A 21,218-nucleotide genomic window follows, 5' to 3' on the forward strand; every position below is an offset into this window, starting at 1 on the left:
TAAGTTCTAGGGGACTGATGACCTCAGAAGTTAAGTCCAATAGTGCTCAGCGCCATTTGTATTCGAACATTATGAAGTACCTCGAAGAAAACGATTTATTGACACATAGTCAGCACGGTTTCAGAAAATATCGTTCTTGTGGAACACAACTAGCTCTTTATACTCATGAATTAATAAGTGCTATCGACAGGGGCTGTCAAATTGATTCCATATTTTTAGATTTCCAGAAGGCTTCCGACACCGTTCCTCACAAGCGTCTTCTAACCAAACTGCGTGCCTACGGAGTATCGCCTCAGTTGTGCGACTGGATTCGTGATTTCCTGTCAGAAAGGTCACAGTTCGTAGTAATAGACGGAAAGTCATCGAGTAAAACAGAAGTAATATCCGGTGTTCCCCAACGAAGTATTATAGACCCTCTATTGTTCCTGATCTATATTAACGACATGTGAGACAGTCTGAGTAGCCGTCTTAGATTGTTTGCAGATGATGCTGTCATTTACCGTCTTGTAAAGTCATCAGATGATCAAAATGACTTGCAAAATGATTTAGATAAGATATCTGTATGGTGCGAAAAGTGGCAATTGACCTTGAATAAGGAAAAGTGCGAAGTTATTCATACGAGTACTAAAAGAAATCAGCTGAATTTCGATTACGCGATAAGTCACACAAATCTGAAGGCTGTAAATTCAACTAAATACTTAGGGATTACAGTTACAGATAACCTTAATTGGAACGATCACATAGATAATATTGTGCGTAGAACAAACCAAAGACTGCTATTCATTGGCAGAACACTTAGAAGGTGCAACAGGTCTACTAAAGAGACTGCTTACACCGCGCTTGTCCGCCCTATTCTGGAGTATTGCTGTGTGGTGTGGGATCCACATCAGGTGGTACTAACGGATGACATCGAAATAGTACAAAGAAGGGCAGCTCGTTTTGTATTATCACGAAATAGGGGAGATAGTGTCACAGACATGATACGTGAATCGGAGCGGCAATCATCAAAACAAAGCCGTTTTTCGTTGCGACGGGATCTTCTCCTGAAAATTCAATCACCAGTTATCTCCTCCGATTACGAAAACATTCTGTTGGCACCCACCTACATAGGGAGAAATGATCATCACGATAAAATAAATCAGCGCTCGCACAGAAAAATTTAAGTGCTCGTTTTTCCCACGTGCCGTTCGAGAGTGGAACGGTAGATAGACAGCTTGAAGATGGTTCATTGAACACTCTGCCAAGCACTTTATTGTGAATAGCAGAGTAATCATGTAGATGTAGGTGTAGATGGCTTGACATCCTGCAGAAGGTTTGTAATTGCAAGAATATATTTCCACCATTCACCGTGCTGCCAATCCGCTAGATTGTTCTTGACAAATCTAACCAAGATCTCTCCATGCCGAAATCGTTGAACATATACTTGTACTATAACTACATTGTCATCCTGAATTATGTAATGTTGTCCATTTGGTCGGCGCTGTTTACCTTCACATCAGAGGTGTTCTGTAAGCTACACGCAGGCTTGAATATATCGGTGTTAACAGTTTTCAGTTTCCCCTTCAGTAATGTGTCAAATGTGTTAGTGTCCTCTCTAATCACTCTGTGTGGGTCTGAGTATGACGGTTGCAATGCTGGGCAGACAGTATCATGTGCGAAGATTGTATGTGGACTATGTACCTAGGGGGGGGGGGGGAGGAGGGGGAGGTATCTTGAGATAAGCAATGTACCACTTCGCCTTACAGACGAGCAGAGGAAGTTCCTTCCCTGTAGCTGGTAGGGATGGCTCTGTGCTGTCCACCAGCAGAATTAGTGGTTCAAATGACTCTGAGCACTATGGGACTTAACATCTGAGGTCATCAGTCCCCTAGAACTTTGAACTACTTAAACCTAACTAACCTAAGGACATCACACACATCCATGCCCGAGGCAGGATTCGAACCTGCGACCGTAGCGGTCGCGCGGTTCCAGACTGAAGCGCCTAGAAACGCTCGGCTACTCCGGCCGACGAATTAGTGGTTCCCTGTAAAGGGTTTCCACCAGAGATATTGGAGGTCTTCTTTATATGCTGAATGCATGTCTAATAGCACTCACGGTAGCACTTCTGTCCATTATCCTCCGTGACACATGATGGCTGTTTCTTGAGGGTGGTAAGCTGTGGTTCAAAAGTGCTGAATAATGCACAAATGACAGAGTTCGGTAAAAAGTGCTGATTCAAATTATCTGCACTGATCAATCGTAATTAAGGCAGGACAACCGAAATGAGAAATCCGTAAGTTAATAAATGCTTTCGTTGTGATTTCTGCATTGATGTCAGGTACCGGTATAGCTTTGGCACAGCGGGTTACCCAGTCAATTGCCGAAAGGATATAATGAAAACCACTTACGTTGGGGAGAAGCACGATGAGGTCTAGGTGGATATGCAGAAAGCAGCCCTTTGAAATTGAATAACGGCTGTGTTGTGGTTGTGCATGCTGTTCTATTGAGATCGTTGGCAGGTAGCACATGTTTCCATCCAAGTTGTACAATCTTTTATGCCATTTGGCCACACAAAACAGACTCTGAGGAGTTTCTTTGTAGGACAAATGCCTGGATGGGGCAGTCTGTGTAGTTTATTCAGTCTCTACATGCTGAAGGCATTAGTGATCGAAGACTATCCTGTGAAACATCACACTTTACTTGTTTTGAAGAGATGGGAACGGTGTACCCTAAACTGGATGTGATGTCAAAGAAGAATTCGCATAATTGCGTGTCCTTTACTTGTGCTTCTGCTAGTTCATCACAGCCATTATCTGCTGAGAGAGCACTGGTCCCAATCTGACACATTGTCAACACCATAAAGATGTCGCACATGTGTTATGAATTTTACAATATAATCTAACTGATGAAACAAACTGGTCTTTTGCTACATTGCATATGGAATCTGCCATAGGCTGATGATCTATGTGTATGGTCAAAAGCCTGCCCTTCACATCACCATTCAAGTGCCTTACTGTTTAGTATACGACCAACAATTCCCTGTCGTAAGCCGACCACTAGCGCTGGTAGTCAGTCAACTTTTGGGAGAAGAAGTGTAGTGGTTGTCGTGGTCTTGCTAGCGACTGTTGGAGAACTGCTAAAACCATGGAACCACATCAGATAAATATTTGCGATAAAAATTTACCATGCCAAGGAATCAGCATAATCTTGCAAGTTGGATGTGGTATTTGTTTGTTGTTGTTTGTTTGGGGGGAAGAGACCAAACAGCGAGGTCATCGGTCTCATCGGATTAGGGAAGGATGTCGGCCGTGCCCTTTCAAAGGTACCATCCCGGCATTTGTTGGATTAATTTAGGGAAATCACGGAAAACCTAAATCAGGATGGCCGGACGCGGCATTGAACCGTCGTCCTCCCGAATGCGAGTCCAGTGTGCTAACCACTGCGCCACCTCGCTCGGTGTGGTATTTGACTAACGATCTTAGTCCACTGTATTTTAGGCTGTATGCTTCGATTCTAACTGAATGACCAAGGAACGTAACTACTGACTGTCATCGCTAACGTGTATCACTATTGACTATGACGCCAAGTTTATTCAAGGCTTTGAAAACCAATCTGAGATGCTCACCATGTTCGAGTTAAGAACAGAGAAGATTAAAATATCATCTAAGTAGGTATAGCGAAAGGAACACTGGAAAAGAACATTGTCTATGAACCTTTTCCGAGTCTGTACTGCATTTCTGAGTCCGTATTGCATGTGAAGGACTTCATAAAGTCCAAAAGGGTTGATAATAGCCATCTTTGGTACGTCCTCATCGTTCATGGAAACCTGCAAATAAGCCTTTTTGCAGTCCAACACACTGAACACAGAGACACCGGCTAAACGATCAGTGAAGTCCTGAATAATCAGCACTGGATAACTGTCCAGGATGCTGCGGATGTTGAAAGCCCGTTAGTTGCCATCCTTCTTAGGTACAAGATGAATGGGCGACACTCAGACTGTCCGATGATATCAGCTTGTAGTAACTCATCTGCAGCCACAGCTTATCTGGAACTAGTATACATGCCTTATGTCAGAGTGGAGGGCTTGATAAGGTGTTGATTTTAGGAACAGTTTCGTTGCAGATAGCACTTTGTCTGACCAGCACACATGAATCTATTGGGGCTGAGGGCTCGCACACACAGTAGGTGTACAGGAACCAGAAGAAGGATAGACCGGACTGACCTGTGTCAGTGCTGGTGTAGATATGCAGACTACTCCTTAGTCTGTGTCTGTTGCCAGCTACCCCATGCTTGACTCGTTCATGGTGATAACATCAGAATGATTATGTTGTTCTCTGGTGAGCTACTCCAAGTATGTATGTGCAGCCATGAGATCCTCTACAGATGCGCGAATTTTATCATGTACAGAGTTTCTTGTTTGATGTCGAGGTAGTGCAGAGTGAATTTTTGCTAGTTCAACGCCGATGCCGGACAGTCGCAAAGTATTTATCGATCCCTTTTATGTGTGTCGGCAGGAAGGAGAGTTTGTGAGCCGGAGATCGTGGAATGTGGGAGCGTGGATGGCAATGGGGCGCCAATGATCCCAGTTACAGAATGTCTTATGCTGTGATAAAGAAGAGTTCCAAGTGCCAGATCTGGGGAGAGATGAAAATATCGTAGAAAGTGAACTTCCAGTGTGGGTTCCTTGACGTCACCAATGCAAAACTGCCATGAAAACATGTGTCCTAAACTCAGGTCCAAAGTTCAAGATAGGGTTCCGTATACCGCAATATTTGAATAGTTCACAGAAAGGGATTGGAGGGCGTAATTACTTCCTTCCGGAGGTAGTAGCTCATGTGGCCTGGCAATCCCTTCAGACCCAATGTCAACAAGAAAATATGATCCAGTACGTAGAGTCTACCGCCATAGCTCGGGGACGGTGTACAACTTGATTGGCTCACACGTTGTAGTAATGTACCGGTGCACCTATTGCGGATCATTCTTCCCGCTCAGATGTTCACAAGGTGCCGTGTAACTGCGTGCTTTATCGCCGAAACGTGCATAAAACCAACAAATGCGTGACTACCTCTTTTTGTCGGCTGGCCTCTTGTTTGTTTTGACTGGCTGGAGGGCGCTGCCCTGGAGGTTGCTAGTGACGTCATCCTCTGCGGCGTCCGCGTACATTCGTTTCCACACCTCGGCTGTGCGCTGACACCTGTCGCGGCATGGTCCATGATTGCCTGATTGGGGCAGAGCTAGTCATTGTTATCCAATGAATTAATGCACTGCCGACCTTGTAATACAGCCAGAAGTCTGCGCGCAAAAATTAGTTTCCTTTCTAGTGACTAATGCTCATGCGAGACCATTGCTAGTTTTAACCTTTAACTCGCGAGGTGACTTTTCTGTAACGTATACTACGATGTGTGGTCTCTGGGACCCCTATGTTTAAACCGAGTTTTAAGGCAAATATCATTTGAAATTTTTAATTTATGCTATAGGACATTTACGTTTACAATTATTTCGGTGTTGCTTAAATGCTTCTAGTTTATTTTATTGCACTAAACAAAGCCTGCAGCATTTTCCTATTTATCACACAAAAGTACATAATTTTGTGTGGTTCTTTTAAATAGTTCACATAAATAGACTGCTAGAGTACTGAATTTTATTCTGAAAAATTATACAATCTTTGTAGCAAATAAATTTCCAAATAAAACTAATTTCCAGAGTTTAAATCTGCGCATAAAAATTCCACCCGATAGGTACAAAAAGGAAATCTGTCAAGTTGACTTTCATTTCTGGGAACTACAGTTTGTATCACCACTCAGAACACATTCGTTTTTAACAAACACTTTAAGTACTTTATTTCATTGAAGAAACAGACATATTCCCATTACAACTTTGCTGAAGTTCTTCCTCTGAATAATACTCTTGTTCGATAGGAGAACTGTGATCACTGGCTAATGTAAAATCGTTGTCTGTTTCGTTTATTTCTTGATCTATATCACTGACAGCTTCCTCCATGGATCGACTAACAATTTCATCAAACGCTGGAAAGTTAAAAATGACACATTTTGAGCTATACGGTACCGTACTCAAGAAAACAGGTATGTAGTTCACGAGGCACGGTCTAGGAGACTCCAACACCTATCAATAATACGTGTCAACAATAAACACAGAAGGCAATAACGCAACCAACAACAAAACATCGTAGGCTAAGCAATTTAAGGAGGGTAGGGGGAGTATAGAGGCGTTCCACCACAATTGGCCAAAGAGAGCGAGTTCGAAACTTTCCGCGCGGTCTGAGAGACCACACCTCGTGAGTTAAGAGTTTTGAGGCGGTAACTTCACTATTCACAGTGTCCACAAGGTGTGACCTGACATGAATGAGACGCCAATTAATGCTGATACTCACCTAAATGGGTCAGTAATATGACGAACTTAGAGCTGTGAGCATTCGGTGAGAGTAACCCACTCAGCCGGTCGCTTAAGGTGTTGGGGTGTCGGCTCGGGTTGTGGATTGTGGCGAACAGTATTAACATTCTGGTATGCACATCGTATCACAGTTTCTCGGAGCAAGGAGGGACGGTCTCTTGATGAGAAGGCTGGGAAGGAAATGCTGCTGAAGTGTTCGTGCGTGACCCGACCGGAACGGGTCCGGTGGAATTGTACACGGCGGCAGATTCGGGCAAAATTTCACTGTGCCTAACAGTTTTTTGGACAGCATCTTGTTAATATGCAACCGAATTGCATTCATTACCAAAGTCAACCAAAAGATCGGTAGTTGGTACACATTGTTCGGATAGGCGGGGGGGAATTGTTAACACCACGAGCACTGTGCAAGAAAACGTCATTTCATGTTTTACAAAACTACGAGTAGACTGTGTTGCATTCACAGACGATATTGTGATGTTGTCGGAATTATTATAAGAGGCAGCTAAATAAATCATGCAACTACAGAGATAAGCGACTAAGGCAGGCCTACAGATCTCTACCGAGAAGACGCGGTATATGAAAAACTTCAAGGCAGCTTCTAGATGAACGGCAACAGGAGGAGGGATTTAAATACCAGCGTGAATGGATAGAAATTGGGCTGACAGAAAAGGAAGTAATGGGAACACGAATAAACAAAATGAAAAAAAGCATACAGATGAACATCTACATTCCGATCAACGCAAAATTCAGACATTACTAAACACTGGTCCGCCCTACAGCCTTATATGCAGCCGAAACTCTTAACCTAGTAAGAGCAGGAGTACTTTAGACACTGGTGGAACGAAAGATTCTAAGGAGAACATTGGGACCTCGAGAAACAGAAGACCTGTTTGGAAGACGAGTGAACCAACAACTGTATGGCGAGACAGAGAGAATCTCGAACATCATCAGGAAAAAAAGGAACGTGTTCTTCGAACACACTCTTAGGATGGCCCAGGTGAGGTCAACACAGCAAATAACACAGTTCCTGGTGACAGGAGGTACAAATGGGTCTAGAGGAAATGGGAATGCAGTAACCAGAGATGTATAGCAGGAAGATTTTAAAATGAAAAATTCAGACATTCTGGCGACAGAAATACATCAATACCAAAATCTTTATGGACACCCGCCTCCGTGGCCGAGGTCGCTAATGCACGCTCGACCCGGGATAAGCCAGCACGAATCCTGGTGGTGGAAAAATTTTCACTGCCAGTATTTGACCGGCAACGGGAGGTGAGATCATGGCATGAAGTTCCTGATCATCAGACCTTGCGTCAGAGCGCTGGCTTAAATACCATATCTCTCTGGAGTTTCTCTTGAAGTGAGGGCATGTGACACTGTTGATGGTGATCCGTCCGTCGGATGGCCCCATCGCTGCTATTCGCAAGGAGTAGGCTATGTGCCGGCACTGGGCTTCACCCTCTCCCTTATGTCATCATTATCATCCAACATAAACATGACACTACACCCATGAAATACGCACATCTAGCACTACAAATAGTGTGTAAATAAACAAACAGAAATCATCGACAGAAGAACGAAGGTTTGCAAATATGAACATGAAAGAATATTGGACAAGGAGAAAGATTAGAAGAAACTAAACTGACGCGAATTAGCGTGGTCTTCAGATAATCAAAACGAAAAGGAGGAGGAAGAAAGGGGAAAGCTGTTCCTGGTGATACAAAGCACTAAACTAAGAACTATAGAAGACTCTTGTCTTTAATTCGCACTTCTCTGGCACTATAGTTATGCGATGCTTCCATTGTTGTCACTTAGAAGATGAGACGAAGTACGCAGAATAATACGTACTATAGGTCCTGACGTTCGTCAGGGGGAGGGGGAGGGGAGGGGGGGGGGGGTGTGCACCGGTGTGGAGAGGACCCAAGTGAGGATACTCCGGACAGAATGACTGAGATCGCAAGTGCGTCGCGGAATATACGAAGCGCGTGCGCGTACTACAAAGGCTTGGAACGAAATGACTCCAAAAACAGTTCCGCTGACCAGAGAGTTTTGCTAAATCACTGCCAAGTCGCTACAGGCCCAAGAAACACAAGCGGGTGCATGGAGCACCAGAAGCGCTCAAATGCAAAATAGAGGGTGAAAAGAAATTAGTAGCGAAAGGAGACGCGGGTGACTGTGTACGATAATATCCGTAGAAGCAAAAACGCATCGCTAAACGTGGGCCGCAACCTGGCCATTTGTGAGATCATAGCGAATATGTGGCTGTGTAGAAAGCCGCTCTGCAATATTGTACTGGTTAGCATAAATATACACTCCTGGAAATGGAAAAAAGAACACATTGACACCGGTGTGTCAGACCCACCATACTTGCTCCGGCTACTGCGAGAGGGCTGTACAAGCAATGATCACACGCACGGCACAGCGGACACACCAGGAACCGCGGTGTTGGCCGTCGAATGGCGCTAGCTGCGCAGCATTTGTGCACCGCCGCCGTCAGTGTCAGCCAGTTTGCCGTGGCATACGGAGCTCCATCGCAGTCTTTAACACTGGTAGCATGCCGCGACAGCGTGGACGTGAACCGTATGTGCAGTTGACGGACTTTGAGCGAGGGCGTATAGTGGGCATGCGGGAGGCCGGGTGGACGTACCGCCGAATTGCTCAACACGTGGGGCGTGAGGTCTCCACAGTACATCGATGTTGTCGCCAGTGGTCGGCGGAAGGTGCACGTGCCCGTCGACCTGGGACCGGACCGCAGCGACGCACGGATGCACGCCAAGACCGTAGGATCCTACGCAGTGCCGTAGGGGACCGCACCGCCACTTCCCAGCAAATTAGGGACACTGTTGCTCCTGGGGTATCGGCGAGGACCATTCGCAACCGTCTCCATGAAGCTGGGCTACGGTCCCGCACACCGTTGGGCCGTCTTCCGCTCACGCCCCAACATCGTGCAGCCCGCCTCCAGTGGTGTCGCGACAGGCGTGAATGGAGGGACGAATGGAAACGTGTCGTCTTCAGCGATGAGAGTCGCTTCTGCCTTGGTGCCAATGATGGTCGTATGCGTGTTTGGCGCCGTGCAGGTGAGCGCCACAATCAGGACTGCATACGACCGAGGCACACAGGGCCAACACCCGGCATCATGGTGTGGGGAGCGATCTCCTACACTGGCCGTACACCACTGGTGATCGTCGAGGGGACACTGAATAGTGCACGGTACATCCAAACCGTCATCGAACCCATCGTTCTACCATTCCTAGACCGGCAAGGGAACTTGCTGTTCCAACAGGACAATGCACGTCCGCATGTATCCCGTGCCACCCAACGTGCTCTAGAAGGTGTAAGTCAACTACCCTGGCCAGCAAGATCTCCGGATCTGTCCCCCATGGAGCATGTTTGGGACTGGATGAAGCGTCGTCTCACACGGTCTGCACGTCCAGCACGAACGCTGGTCCAACTGAGGCGCCAGGTGGAAATGGCATGGCAAGCCGTTCCACAGGACTACATCCAGCATCTCTACGATCGTCTCCATGGGAGAATAGCAGCCTGCATTGCTGCGAAAGGTGGATATACACTGTACTAGTGCCGACATTGTGCATGCTCTGTTGCCTGTCCTATGTGCCTGTGGTTCTGTCAGTGTGATCATGTGATGTATCTGACCCCAGGAATGTGTCAATAAAGTTTCCCCTTCCTGGGACAATGAATTCACGGTGTTCTTATTTCAATTTCCAGGAGTGTATTTTAAATATAAATCTTTTGATTAAGCCCCCATACAATGGGGCTCACATTTCACCCAAGGGCTGCCTTAGTAAGAAATACTGTACCTCGTCAAGAAATACCGCACGTTCGTGCCTGTTAAAACATGTGTTCTATGTGTCGTCCATACATTTGGAGGCAACACTGCACAAGTCTCTTCAGTGAATTCCGAAATCTTCAAAATACACCTAGACCAACTTGTAAATTTTGACACCGCTGTACAATCTGCTGCTCCTGTTCTGCAGAAGTATCAGCGGGAGTGCTGCGCACTTCACTTATGGGATGACCTCGCTGAGAAAAAGGTGACGGACACCAGGGCACCAACTTTGTCTGAAATCTCCCTCTCGCACCATATTGGTGTGTTAGATGTCATCCTATATCACGAACGAAATGCGCCTGTGTCGGTCACGCATGTACGACATTCCCAAACGTTGCACAATGTACGGTGAAATTAGAGCCTAATTATATGTCAACTTAATCGAAAAGTTAACATTTCAAAAATATTCCTACTAACAAGGAAAATACTTCATACTCGAGTCAACAGCTTTCCATATGTACACATTTGCAACTATCTCTCAAACGGCTTGATAGCAGACCCATGTTTATTGGAACGCTTTTGCTTCTGCTATTGTACACTTTCACAATGTCAGTTTATTACATGTGACCCACCCTTTATAATAACAACAATATATTTCTTCACTAAGATACTTTAAAGACCTCAGTCATTATCTTAAATGGAAATGAATTGAAGAGGTTTTTAATTTTTAGGACTGAAATAGGATTTAGAAATTTTATTTGAGCTCGTATGTAGTACTTATTTTAAAAGAAACACCGACATGCTCTACGATTACTAAATTTAGATTAATTTTTAACGGTCTTGTCAAGGGCCAACGAAAGCCAACTCTTTTCTGAGGGAGGTGGGGCGGGGTGGGGGTATGAACTGCAAATGATACGTCGCTTGTCGGGAAAAAATATGTTCTCGAATCGGTTCCACTGCTCAGTCTAACTTCAGAATATGAATCAGTCACGAAGAAAAACTTTCTACCACAATGCGGCAAGTGAACACACTTCATTTTCTTTAATGACATTTTCACAGTAACATTGACATAATCAATAAAGAACTGTTAACGAGTAACTATGTGTGTCATCAGTTTTTGCTGTCATTAGGTGTCATCGGGCCTACGATATCGGACAGGATACAAACATGTTTGATCCGTCAGCACGTCCTTCCGTAACTGGGAGTCATCGGTTTTAGTCGGATCGGTCTTCAGTTTCTAGTGTAGGCACTTACATCGCAGCCTCGGTGTTTGTTTCCCTTGCGGTGCCGTGTGATGGTCGCGAGCATTACGGATCTAATGTAGGTGTAGGCTTAGTCCGAATGCAATGCCTCTCCACTCCACGATGGTAACAAATTTCCTCCTGTTCCGATTGCTCGTGCACTTAATCTTACGGATATACATAAGATCTTTAAACTGGTACTCATAGTTAACTGGCATGAGAAATGCAAATGATGTACATGTGCATATCTCAATCTTATCATCATATGGCTCTGGTACACAGAACATTGCTGATTCATAAGCGAGTCGAAGAGCAGACACAGAAAAATCTCTATCTTGGGAAGCAATGACCCACTCCCATTGTTGGCCCCGAAAATGTGTTTATCTACCCTCACTGCGCATTGCATTTTGTTTCACCAAAAACGTTGTGAAAGCCAAGGACAAACCTTCACGTGGATTCATTTGTTTGCTAGATATATTTCCAATGATCACTGAATCAAAAATAAAGGAGTAATGGGCCGACAATTAGGGAATTGATGTGTGATGAACATTTCTTTGATTTACTGAGTGAGTGTTGTTGACAGAATGGAATTGCTATCTTCCACAAATATCTGCAAGAACGTTTTTTGGAGAGCGTACGGTAGACAATTATCGCGATATTGTGTATGAGCCACTGAGATCGTGCCATCTTATGGGACGTACCATTTCACTTATTGCCCGATAATCTCGGCGTTGTTGGTCCTAGCATGGAGAACGGTTCCACCAGGACATTTATCGAATGGAAAAGCGTTATCAAGACAAATGGAGTACCACGATGTTGTCCAATAACTTTTGGCCCTTACGAAGCGACGTTGCTGACACAATGTGTTGCAGAAAATCTGGAAGGAAAGACTTTTTGTTATGTTTATTTCCTTTCCTTTACTGTTATGTTACTCATTTCTTGGATTCATTTGTGTACTGAAAGATTTTTTCACTGTATGTATTTGGAAGTACTGTGGCACCAGCGTGTCATTTTGCCAGACATCTAGGCTTCCGTAAGCCATTTACAAAATCCAAAAATCATTATTTCGTGAAAACTGAGGCTGTTATAGAAATTCTGAAGTTATATTTGGTTTTAGGTGTGAATTATCTTCCAGAAACGTAGTATATTATATTGTTTTTTAACTGGTAAAAATCTTTTTTTGTTGCTTGGCTCAAAAACTGTGGTTAATTTTTCACTTGATGACATTTTAAGTAGTAACCAGTGTACCTTATAATTATGTGCTTCTCACACAGAAATTCCTGGGGAATGACGAGATCACTGACGAAACAAAATCCCTCATGTTGTTGAGCGGACTGGACGACAAGCACGGCAAAGAGGAGAAGGTTGAGGAGTTGGCGGTCGAGATGGAGGGGGTGACGGCCAAGTGGGTGGAGAGCCTCAGCGACAACACACTGGACGCTGTGGACCTGCGCGTGCGTCGCGGACAGCTGGTGGGCGTCGCGGGACCCGTCGGTGCCGGCAAGGTACGGTGCCTTTCTTTCTTTTGGTGTCGTTAGTCTTCTCACCGGTTGCTTGCTGGCCGCCACGACTTCCTCTACTGAGCCATCCTCTTCATGTCATTTACACCCAATGTATGGAGTTATCTTACCACGTTTTTCTTTCGTTGCCTTCTTATCTGACTGTTCAGGACAAATTTTGAAAGTACTCTTAAACTGACTTCTCGACGGGTCAGAAACTTGAAATTTTAAACGAAGTTCAGAATTGGATGACGCTGCAATATTAACTCGTTTTCTAATCGGTCTGTTCTTTAAGGGTGATGTTGGAGATGAAATAGTTTGGTAACACGTGACATCTAGGCTACCCTGCACAACCATGTGTTGTGCAGATAGTATCAGAATGTACTTCAGAGGGTATACTTGTGGACAGGTATGGCTGAGCAGAGAGAGGAGCCAGGGGCAGATGGATAGTGAGAGGGGCAGGATGAGATGTACAGAGGCAAGGGGGCAGGAGGCGATGGACAGACAGAGGGGTAGAGAGGAGTGAGGAGTCAATAGAAAGGCAGGGGGAGGGAGAAGGATATTCATGGAGACAGGAAGGGAGAAGAAGATGGACAGTGAAAGGCCAGAGGACAGGGTCAGAGAGAGGGGCTAGGAACAGATGAACAGAGAAGTGAGGAGCAGATAGGTAGAGAGAGGGGAGGAGGTGATGTACATGGGCGAGGGGTGGACAGAGAGGGTGGTGGGGGAGGAGATGGACAGAGAGAGGGAGGAGGAGGAGGAGAAGAAGGAGATCTGAGATCTGTGCTATATGTGTGACATATATGTACATGGGCAAAGTTGAAAGTATAAATGGAGTATTGACATAAAAATCTTATAACAATTATGTAAAATTAATGTTCCTTGCTTCTTTGTTTTATTTTTTAGGAAAGTAACAATTAAACATATGAATACAGTATTATCAGTAGGTAGGTATAATACTATTCAATTACAGATATGGTCAAGTAATTATACACTGAAACCTTAAATTTAACATATCTTACAATCTCATCAAAATGTTTAAATCCATTGAGAAATTTCATACAAGACTAAAGGCAGAAATTAATTATTTAAATAGAAAGAAATTTTTAAAATTCCACGTTTTAAATCGGACTAAAAAGTATAAAATAATTTCTCCTAGCACCATACAGATTCCTAACTCCATACAGATAGTTCCGAAAATTTGTGATTATGAATGTTTAATACTTACGAAAACATTTTTAAAATTTAAAACGAAAGACGCGAGTCGCTTGCAATACGTATTTGATGCATTAATACTTCACCTGCTAACAACTATCTGTTGCATGCGTCCAAAGTCCTTTGTTATAAATCTTATAAGTATTTTCATAGCTATTAAAAATTCGCTATTCCAAATTCTCCAGACTATCTGTTTCGGGTTAGGGATCTGTATGGATCTAGGAGAAATTATTTTATACTTTTTACTCCAATTCAAAAACGTTCTATTGAAAACCCATCTTTGTTTTAATAATCGAGAGGAACAATACAGTACTGTACAGGGAATCATCCTGCTTCACCGAAGTTCCTCCTTGCGCGGTGAGTGGCCGCATCTTCTGTCCACGACTTGTCCCCATCGTTATTTCTGATATTAGCTGGTCTGACGAGCAAAGATACTTAAAGTGGAACTTCGTACTCCCGTTTTCGTCTGACTAGATAATTTTAGTTTTTGTGTTTTCTTTCGGAGAAAGTTAGTAATCACCTTTCGACCACTTTCCTGAACATTCTTCAGTCAGTCATCAATCCAAAACGTTTGGAGGCGGTATTCATTGTTTTGATGCTTCAGGTGTTCTATATAGTCCACCCCACTTGAGTACAATGTACAGAAGTTTCATAAAGCCATGCGAAATGTCAGAAAAGTCCTTCTTTGGGATATTGTTCAATTCGCGTGTCGCATTGGGTAGGACGTCGCTTATGTCACCAAAACTTTGACCGTTGCTGTTAGTTTCTTCACTTTGTCGTTTTCTGGTAGGTTCGCATTGATAACACGACTTGTCACCTGTCATCCAGAAAAGACCTGTCGGCGTTTAGCAATTCAGTCAAGCTGCGGCAGGCATCCACACGTCGTTTTGGTTCGGGAGTCAAGGTGTGCGAGACGAGCTTTGCACACCTTCTGTTCAAAACATTCTGGAAAATGTATTTAACACTTTATCTAGAGATGTTGCTCCATTTCGATTTGTGACACATCAGCATTGATACACTACGGCCGCAAGCCCACGACTACCTGCTCACAACTGACTTGTCGAAGTTCAAGCTGCAACTGTAGTTCTGCACTGACGAGTAACCGGCATTCAACCCAGTGCGACACGCGAATTGAACAACATCCCAAAGAAAGGCTTTTTGACAGTTTCGAATGGCTTTATGAAAATTCTATACGTTGTACACAATACGCCAGAAATAAAATCAGTCTCGGAGCGTTTTGAACGGATGGTACAGCTCTATATTTTTGCTCTGCCGTCAGCAGATTTTCAGCTTTCGTTTCTACAAATATCAGCGTCTTAAAATTTAGCTACCAGTTTGTACAGCATATGATATTCCGTTGATGTCTTTACCTATCATCCATTACAGATTTGCAAAGCAAGTATGAAAATGTTTCCTGGGTTCTTCACGAAAGTAAAAATACATATTATTTTTGGAATTAATCTTTTGGTCGCAGTCATGTATTTTAAACAGTTACCAGAAATTAAACGACGAGAGCTGAAAAACGTATTGGTTTTACTTTTAATGTAGCCCTGAAGCGAGGCGTGATAGTGGTTTTCATTATTTATGTATTACAGTACTGTTTTATAGTCTTTCTTGCGATAGGGGAAATTAAAATACCATTCAGTGAGTATTATTTAAGAGCTCTGATAATTAGTCATATCCAGTGTTAATTATTTAACGTACAGCACTTTGATACAAATTTCTTTAAGACACACACACACACACGGGGGTCAGAAGGGACAGCGATACGTACACATAGAGATAGCAGGAGTGTTGCACACGTAATGTATAAAGGACAATGCACTGGCCGAGCAGTCTTGTACTCAGGTGATTCATGTGAAACGGTTTCCGACGTAGGCTAATTATGGCCGCACGACGGGAGTTAAAGGACTTTGAACGCAGAATGGTAGTTGGGTCTAGACGAGTGGGAAGTTTCATTTTGAAAATCATTAGGGAATTCAATATTCCGAGATCCAGGGTGTCAAGAGTGTGCCGAGAATACCAGTTTTCAGGCATTACCTCTCACCACGGACAACACAATGGCCAACGGCCTTCACTTAACATCCGAAGGCAGCAGCTGTTGCCTAGAGCTGTCAGTGCTAACAGACAAGTAACATTGCGGGGAATATCCCCAGAAATCAATGTGGGACGTACGAGGAATGTGTCCATTTGGACAGTGCGGCGAAATTTGTCGTTCATGGGTTGTGGCAGGAGATGGCCGACGCGAGTGCCTTTGCTAACAGCACGACGTCGTCAGCAGCGCTTCTCCTGTGCTCGTGACCATATCGATTGGACCCCAGACGACAGGAAAACTGTGGCCTGGTCATATGAGTCCCCATTTTGGTCGATAAGAGCTGATGGTAGGGTCTAATGTGTCGCAAACCCCACAAAGCCATGGACCCAAGTTGTCAACAAGGCTGTGCAAGCTGATGTGGCTCCACAGTGGTATGGACTGTGTTTATATAAAATAGGTTTGGTCCTCTGGTCCAACTGAACCGATCATTTACTGGAAATTGTTATGTTCGGCTATTTGGAGACCGTTTGGAGCCATTCATGGAGCTCATGTTCCCAAGCAACGATGGAATTTTTATGGATGACAATGCACCATGACACCAGGCCACAATTGTTTACTATTGGTTTGACAAACATTCTGAACAATTCGAGCGAATAATTTGGCCACCCAGATCGCCAGATATGAATCCCATCGAAGATTTATTGGACATAATCTCGAGATCAATTCGTGCACAAACTCCTGCGCCGGAAACACTGTCGCAGTTATGGGCGGCTATAGATGCAGCATGGCTCAATATTGATGCAGGGGACTTCCAACGATTTTTTGAATCTATGCTACGTCGAATTGCTGCACTACGCCGGGCAAAGGAGGTCCAACGTGATATTAGGTGATATCCCATGACTTGTCACGTCAGTGTATACTACAGTACTGTTTTATTATCTTACTTAACGATCAAGACATTTCATTCAGTGAGTATTATGTAATAGCTGTGGTAAGTAATAATGTCGAGTGCTAAATATTTAATATGTGATATTTCGCTTCTTTAATTAAAACACGTCTTCAATTTCAAAATAAAATTTATCGTAATACAGTTCGATGTTTATCTAAGTCTGTGGAGATATTCATCATGTAATGGGTTTTAAATGACTAAGCCTTCATTCCGTTCCGAAGCGATGCTCATAACATCAGTAGCAGGTGTGACCCCGACAGGAAGGAATACACTCATTGTGTCATGGTAGCTAACAGCTTCGGAATGTCTTCTTCAGGAGTTTCTTGCCATACCTGAAACGCATTGTGCTTGTTTATGAAGATTGCTGGCTTGAGGCTCGAATCAAGGTATATGTCTTCGCATAAGCTCTTCTTGGTGACGCTGACTTTAACCTCTGGCTGGGTGTCAGCTATTGTCATCCGTCTATTCGCTAGAACCAGTCGAACAATCCTACGATCTTCTCATGTTGCCGTTCTTCTCGAGGACCCGTGCCTATCCCTCATGCCACGTCTTTCACTTCATCATCTCTCACTTAATAACATGAAACATCTACAGCTGTCGTTTTGATGTTATGTTATTATATTGCAACTAGTATCGATGATTCAAAACGCCATCTTCAGGTCTTAACTGACGCTGAGGGGGTGCACACCAATCGTATACACAATCCCATCAGTGGCCTACATCAATGAGCTGGCTTCTGTAGAATGTTGCGCGCCCGGGTTTCCGGGTTCGATTCCCGGCGGGGTCAGGGATTTTCTCTGCCTCGTGATGACTGGGTGTTTTGTGATGTCCTTAGGTTAGTTAGGTTTAAGTAGTTCTAAGTTCTAGGGGACTGATGACCATAGATGTTAAGTCCCAGAGTGCTCAGAGCCATTTGAACCATTTGTAGAATGTTGTAAAAACGATGTTGTGTCTGCTATCATCAGTTGCCATCTGACTCGGTAATTGATGGTTACAAACATAACACCGCTTCCACTGTGTTCTACAGAAGCAAGTCCATAGATGTCGGCCACTGATGGGATCGTTTATCCGATTTGAGTGCACCCCCTCAGCGTCAGTTACGACTGGAAGATGGTGTGCCGGCCGGTGTGGCCGTGCGGTTCTAGGCGCTTTAGTCTGGAACCGCATGACCGCTACGGTCGCAGGTTCGAATCCTGCCTCGGGCATGGATCTGTGTGATGTCCTTAGGTTAGTTAGGTTTACGTAGTTCTAAGTTCTAGGGGACTGATGACCTCAGATGTTAAGTCCCATAGTGCTCAGAGCCATTTGAACCATTTGAAGATGGTGTATTGAGTCACTCAAACTGATTGCAATACAATAAAATATCAAAACGACCGTTGTAGGTGTTTCATTTTATTACGTAAGTGAAAGACTGAAGTCCTGCAGACCATCAAAGCCAAGGATGGACACCTAGTAGCCACCATAGAGCGGTCGGTCAAGGTGTTCATGATGCAATACTTTCCAGCATCTTCAGTGTACGTTTATTTCAGTAGACAATCATGTTTATTTTTTACGGAGGTACAACATGTCCTTGCTGGGAAATTATAGTTCCTCACTCCTGCGCGAACTTTGATTCAACTAGTGGGTATATCTTTTATATTTGATTATGTCTGTATAACCTTACAGCACCACTGATTTGTGGTGCGATGTGAACGTTATCAAACTGCTCCAAGTATTTTATCATTTAATAAGTTTCTCGTACAGACTGAGTAGGTATTCTAGATAACAAAATGCATTCTGTGTCACATTTGTTATCATGTAAGTAGCTAACAGTTCATGATAACAAGGTAGCAAGGTTCAAGTCGCCGTTTGTCGACCTTGGTTAACATTTCTTGTCTTTTCCTTAACTCCTTATCAGAGTGTACCTATGCTATTATATTAGTTCCTCCATTAGTGTCAACAGAGCTATTTCTCTTCCAGTCATAATGTCGTTGGGCGGCTGAGTTCTGACAAAAATGACAGTAGTAAACACATACGGATGTGACTTAAGAAACATTACAGTCGACCCATTTTTTAAGCAAATATATCGCTTTTCATTTTGTGAGAAGTAACGACTGATGCATTCCACAGATTATAAATCGGCCACTCGTACTGCGGTTTTTAGATTTTACTTTTACAATGAAATGAACACCCTTAGCTGCTTACAGGCGTTGACATACGTCAACGGGGCAGATGAAAATGTGTGCCCCGACGGGACTCGAACCCGGGATCTCCTGGGTACACGGCAGACGCTCTTTCCATCTGAGCCACCGAGGACACAGATGATAATGCGACTGCCGGGATTTATCTCTGACACGCCTCCCGCGAAACCTACATTCTCAATGTATTGTCCCGCACTACATTCGTAGTTGCCCCGCCCATTATACTCATTACTCGCGGCGCGTTGTCGATTCCCGTAAGAGTTCGGGAACTGTTTGTGCATTCGCACAGAAGAAGAAGATGGTCAAGTGGCCGGTGAGCCTTAACTATATATATATATATACATACTAAGATGGTATCTGTTCTTTCGGACATGACCGAAAGAACAGACACCATCTTAGTATATATTTAGATTTTACTCGCAAACATTTACGCGGCTGTCGGACTGATTCCCCACCTAGACTTCACAAGCACGCGCATACGCAATTAAAACATGGAAACACTGAATTTACAAATTTTTAGACAGATGATGCAGACGACACTGCTTCCCTTAGTCTAAGGTGACGTTGCGAGAGTATGAAGAGCGTCCGACTAGAAGAGCAAGTTTCAGATCTACACTGAGCGAAGAAAGGCCCCCCCTAACGAAAGGGTGTTAACATATAAAAGAAGAATATGAAGATGGAGAAGAGTTAAGAACCGTTCCGAGTAACGTTATTATACACGTTTATCTCCAGGCAAACTCAGCAAGCCATCATTTGTACAAACAGTAGTGGCTTCGCTTCGTAGGTCAGTCAGTAGCAGAGCGAGAGAGGAGGTATACATTCTATATGGCACTAATGACTCCTATGCAAGCTATACAATGGAATCTGTAGAATCATTCCGAAGTTTTTCTCAAATACTGTTTTCTACACTACTCAACAGGGTCTCTTCAGAACGATCCCACTTCCAAAGATTCCGTTGCTATGTATGCTTCATCAACTTTTTTGCATTTGTGATGCCACGTGACCCAGGCCACTGACCTTTCTGTAACCTCACAAGCCGGACCCTCATTATCAGCGATGTCATCTTTCTTATCAGTAATATAATTATTATCACTGATATCATCCTTATCAAAAACGAACTACGCCCCCATTTCTCCTCTCCTCTCTGGCCAATCCCAGCGAAGTATTAAAATGAAGCAGCCAGTCTGAATGTATGAAATAAATAAAATAATTTTATAAAAATGCAAGACAGTGGAACTAGCCCATTTGTGATTTGTACCCTATGCGCCCTCCCGCTCTCCATCCAGTCTCAGAGTTGTGTTAAAATGAAACATTTAGTTGCATAGAAATGGCACCAAACTAAGATATGCAGAAAAATAAGTCACGTAATATTAACTTGAATGAGTGCCAAGAAGGAAGTTATGCATTATTTTTGAGAAAGTCAACGATATTTATGAACACACACGTACGCTTCCTCTGTGTTTATTCAGTGTAATACTAAAATGGTGCATAAAAAGTCAAGTTGCACCATTCCCGTGAAAATAAAAGATATTTACGTATAACTGGGTGTGACTGTTTACGCGGTGACTGCCCGTGATGATGACGGGGTGTCTGACGATTACAAAGCTACCGCAGCATGCCTTCGTTCTTCCATAACATCACTTTGCTAAGCCGGCAGATCAAAATGTGATTACTAACAAGGGAACCTCCCCATCGCACCCCCCTCAGATTTAGTTATAAGTTGGCACAGTGGATAGGCCTTGAAACACTGGATCCAAATCAATCGAGAAAACAGGAAGAAATTATGTGGAACTATGAAAAAATAAGCAAAATATACAAACTGAGTAATCAATGGGCAACATATGCAACATCAAGGGGAATAAGAGCTTGAGAGCGCCGTGGTCCCGTGGTTAGCGTGAGCGGCTGCGGAACGAGAAGTCCTT

General features: G+C 43.8%; 1 protein-coding gene across 3 annotated transcripts in view; it reads left to right on the plus strand.

The window, feature by feature from the left end:
• The window catches only part of LOC126162587 (ATP-binding cassette sub-family C member 4-like), a 318,245-nt gene that overhangs the window by 139,797 nt on the left and 157,230 nt on the right, over positions 1–21,218 (plus strand). For all 3 annotated transcript variants that reach the window (XM_049919187.1, XM_049919189.1, XM_049919188.1), the window contains exon 10: positions 12,693–12,923. In XM_049919187.1, the coding sequence (XP_049775144.1) occupies positions 12,693–12,923 (231 nt within the window). The remainder of the gene's footprint in view (positions 1–12,692; positions 12,924–21,218) is intronic.

This window comes from Schistocerca cancellata, chromosome 2 (genome assembly GCF_023864275.1).
Source record: "Schistocerca cancellata isolate TAMUIC-IGC-003103 chromosome 2, iqSchCanc2.1, whole genome shotgun sequence".
NCBI lineage: Eukaryota > Metazoa > Arthropoda > Insecta > Orthoptera > Acrididae > Schistocerca > Schistocerca cancellata.